The 3298-nt window shown below is 39.7% G+C and overlaps 1 protein-coding gene across 1 annotated transcript in view; it reads left to right on the forward strand.

Moving 5' to 3' along the window:
• Window positions 1-2271, forward strand: part of LOC105539784 (zinc finger protein 320-like) — a 3947-nt gene extending 1676 nt beyond the window's left edge. Inside the window, 3 exon segments of the mRNA XM_011980207.1 lie at window positions 771-1585; window positions 2003-2162; window positions 2165-2271. Coding sequence (XP_011835597.1) covers window positions 771-1585; window positions 2003-2162; window positions 2165-2271 — 1082 coding nt within the window.
• Window positions 2272-3298: the final 1027 nt, after the last annotated feature.

Consider the following 3298-nt stretch of genomic DNA (forward strand, 5'->3'; position numbering starts at 1 on the left):
AGTGCAGTGGCCGGATCTCAGCTCACTGCAAGCTCCGCCTCCCGGGTTTATGCCATTCTCCTGCCTCAGCCTCCCGAGTACCTGGGACTACAGGCGCCCGTCACCTCACCCGGCTATTTTTTTGTATTTTTTAGTAGAGACGGGGTTTCACCATGTTAGCCAGGATGGCCTCGATCTCCTGACCTCGTGATCCGCCCGTCCCGGCCTCCCAAAGTGCTGGGATTACAGGCTTGAGCCACCGCGCCCAGCCTATAGATCACTCTTAAGGAAACATCAGATAATCCATTTAGGAGACAAACAATATAAATGTGATGTATGTGGCAAGGTCTTTAATTGGAAGCAAAACCTTGCATGTCATCGTAGATTTCACACTGGTGAGAAACCTTACAAGTGTAATGAGTGTGGCAAAACCTTCAGTCAGATGTCATCCCTTGTATACCATCGTAGACTTCATACTGGAGAGAGACCTTACAAATGTGAAGAATGTGATGAAGCTTTCAGTTTCAAATCAAACCTTGAAACACACAGAAGAATTCATACTGGAGAGAAATCTTACAGGTGTAATGAATGTGGCAAGACCTTCAGTCACAAGTCATCCCTTACACGCCATTGTAGACTTCATACTGGAGCGAATCCTTACAAGTGTAATGAGTGTGGCAAGATCTTCATTCAGACGTCATCCCTTATATACCATCGTAGAGTTCATACTGGAGAGAAACCTTACAAATGTGAAGAATGTGATGAAGCTTTCAGTTTCAAAGCAAACCCTGAAAGACATAGGAGAATTCATACTGGAGAAAAACCTTATAAGTGTAATGATTGTGGCAAGACATTCAGTCAGATGTCATCCCTTGTATACCATTATAGACTTTATACTGGAGAGAAACCTTACAAATGTGAAGAATGTGATAAAACTTTTCATTTCAAATCAAACATTGAAAATCACAGGATAATTCATACTGGAGAGAAACCTTACAAGTGTAATGAATGTGGCAAGGCTTTTAATCAAAAAACAAGCCTTGCACAACATCAGAGAGTTCATACTGGAGAGAAACCTTACAAGTGTAATGAATGTGGCAAGGTTTTTAATCGAAAACCACACCTTGCACATCATCATAGAATTCATACTGGAGAGAAACTTTTCAAGTGTAATGAGTGTGGCAAGACCTTCAGTCAAAATTCAGTCCTTGTAATTCATAAGGCAATTCATACTGGAGAGAAATCTTACAAGTGTAAGGAATGTGGCAAGTCCTTCAGTCAGAAGTCATCCATTACAAGCCATCATAGACTTCATACTGGAAAGAAACCTTACAGATGTGAAGAATGTGACAAAGTTTTCAGTCACAAATCAAGCCTTGAAAAGCATAGGAGAATTCATACTGGAGAGAAACCATACAAATGTAAGGTTTGTGACAAAGCTTTCGGGCGTGATTCACACCTGGCATGACATACTAGAATTCACACTGGAGAGAAACCTTACAAGAGTAATGAATGTGGTAAAGTTTTTAGTCAAAAAGCAAAGCTTGCATGGCATCATTGAATTCATACTGGAGAGAAACCTTACAAATGTGAAGAATGTGACAAAGTTTACAGTCACAATCAAGCCTCGAAAGACAGAATTCATACTGGAGAGAAATCATACAAATGTAAGAGTTTGTGACAAGGCTTTCAGGAGTGATTCACACCTGGCAGAACATACTAGGATTCACACTGGAGAGAAAACTTAAAAGTGTAATGAGTGTGACAGAGCCTTTAATGGGCAGTCAACACTTATTCACCATTAAGCAATCCATGGTATAGGGAAACTTTACTAATGTAATGATTGTCACAAAGTCTTCAGTAATGCTACAACCATTGCAAATCATTGGAGAATCCATAATGAAGTGAGATGTTACAAGTGTGACAAATGTGGGAAAATTTTCAGACATCGTTCATACCTTGAGAGAAACCTTACAAATGTCATACTAGAGAGAAACCTTACAAATGTCATGATTGTGGCAAGGTCTTCAGTCAAGCTTCATCGTATGCAAAACATAGGAGAATTCATACAGGAAAGAAACCTCACAAGTGTGATGATTGTGGCAAAGCCTTTCCTTCACGTTCACAGCTCATTACACATCAGAGAATCTATACTGGAAAGAAAGCTTACAAATACTGTAAGTGTAAAATATCTTCACTGTGAGGTCACTCCTTGAAGAACATCAGAAAATTCATTCTTGAGATAATCGTTGCAAATGCCATGAGTATAGCAAACCATCACACGTTAATTGATATTAGAGTCAATTCAGCGTTGACTTCAGTTTGAGTTGACTTAACTTTGAGTTCAAGCATTAATTGATATTAAAGTGTTTATGTTAAGAAGATTGGACTGGGCGGGGTGGCTCACACCTGTAATCCCAGCACTTCGGGAGGCCAAGGCAGATAGATCACTTGAGGTCAGGAGTTTGAGAGCAGCCTGACTAGCAGACGTGAGTCATTTTTTCCAGCCTGTTTTTTGTTTAACGAAAACTGATAGGGATTTTTATGGGTATTGTGTTGAATCTGAATCACACTGGTTTGTATAATTATTAAACAATATTAATACTTCTAATCCATCAATATAGGTCGTATCTCTAGTTTTTTTGATCAATGTTTGTAGATTTTAATGTAAAAGCTTCTCACCTCCTTAATTAAGCTTATTCGTAATTATTTCTTTAAGTTCCATAGCAAATGGAAGTGTGTTCTTAATTTTCTGTATGCCCTATGTAAATGAAGTGGATGAAGGAAAGATACGAGGTCATTTACTCAGCGTGGGCCATATGGAGAGGATATTTTCTGTCTTGAATGAAGTGTGAATCGGCCTTATGTTCCCTGTCTCCAGATCCTATTCTCTTGCCTCAGGACAAGGGGGAGATTGGGGACAGTGAAAAGATTAGTGAGAAAGAGGAACAAGAGGTGAAACAAGTTTTAAGAATGGGGTAGGAGAGAAGTGGGACACAAAATGAGCAGAAACCCATGGGGAAATGCAGAGAAGAAATAGAGAAGGTGAGAAAGAGCTATGTACAGAATGAGGGAGGGAAACAGTAATGAAGACGAGGAGGGACCCTGGGTGCAGATGGACGGTGAGTTGGTTGGATGTGATGAGGAAGTGATGACATGTTGCTTTCTCTGTTTAGAAGGTAAGAAATTTAAAATTTGTTTAAATTATACAGATGAGAAGGAAAGTTGCAAAACGGCTGTCTCTAAATGTCGTTCATTTTATAACGATGGTGTCAGAGACCAGAGGACAGTGACTTAACTCGTTAGTTGTGGATCACCC

The sequence above is a fragment of the Mandrillus leucophaeus genome, unplaced genomic scaffold, assembly GCF_000951045.1.
Source record: "Mandrillus leucophaeus isolate KB7577 unplaced genomic scaffold, Mleu.le_1.0 Scaffold104, whole genome shotgun sequence".
In the NCBI taxonomy this organism is placed as follows: Eukaryota; Metazoa; Chordata; class Mammalia; order Primates; family Cercopithecidae; genus Mandrillus; species Mandrillus leucophaeus.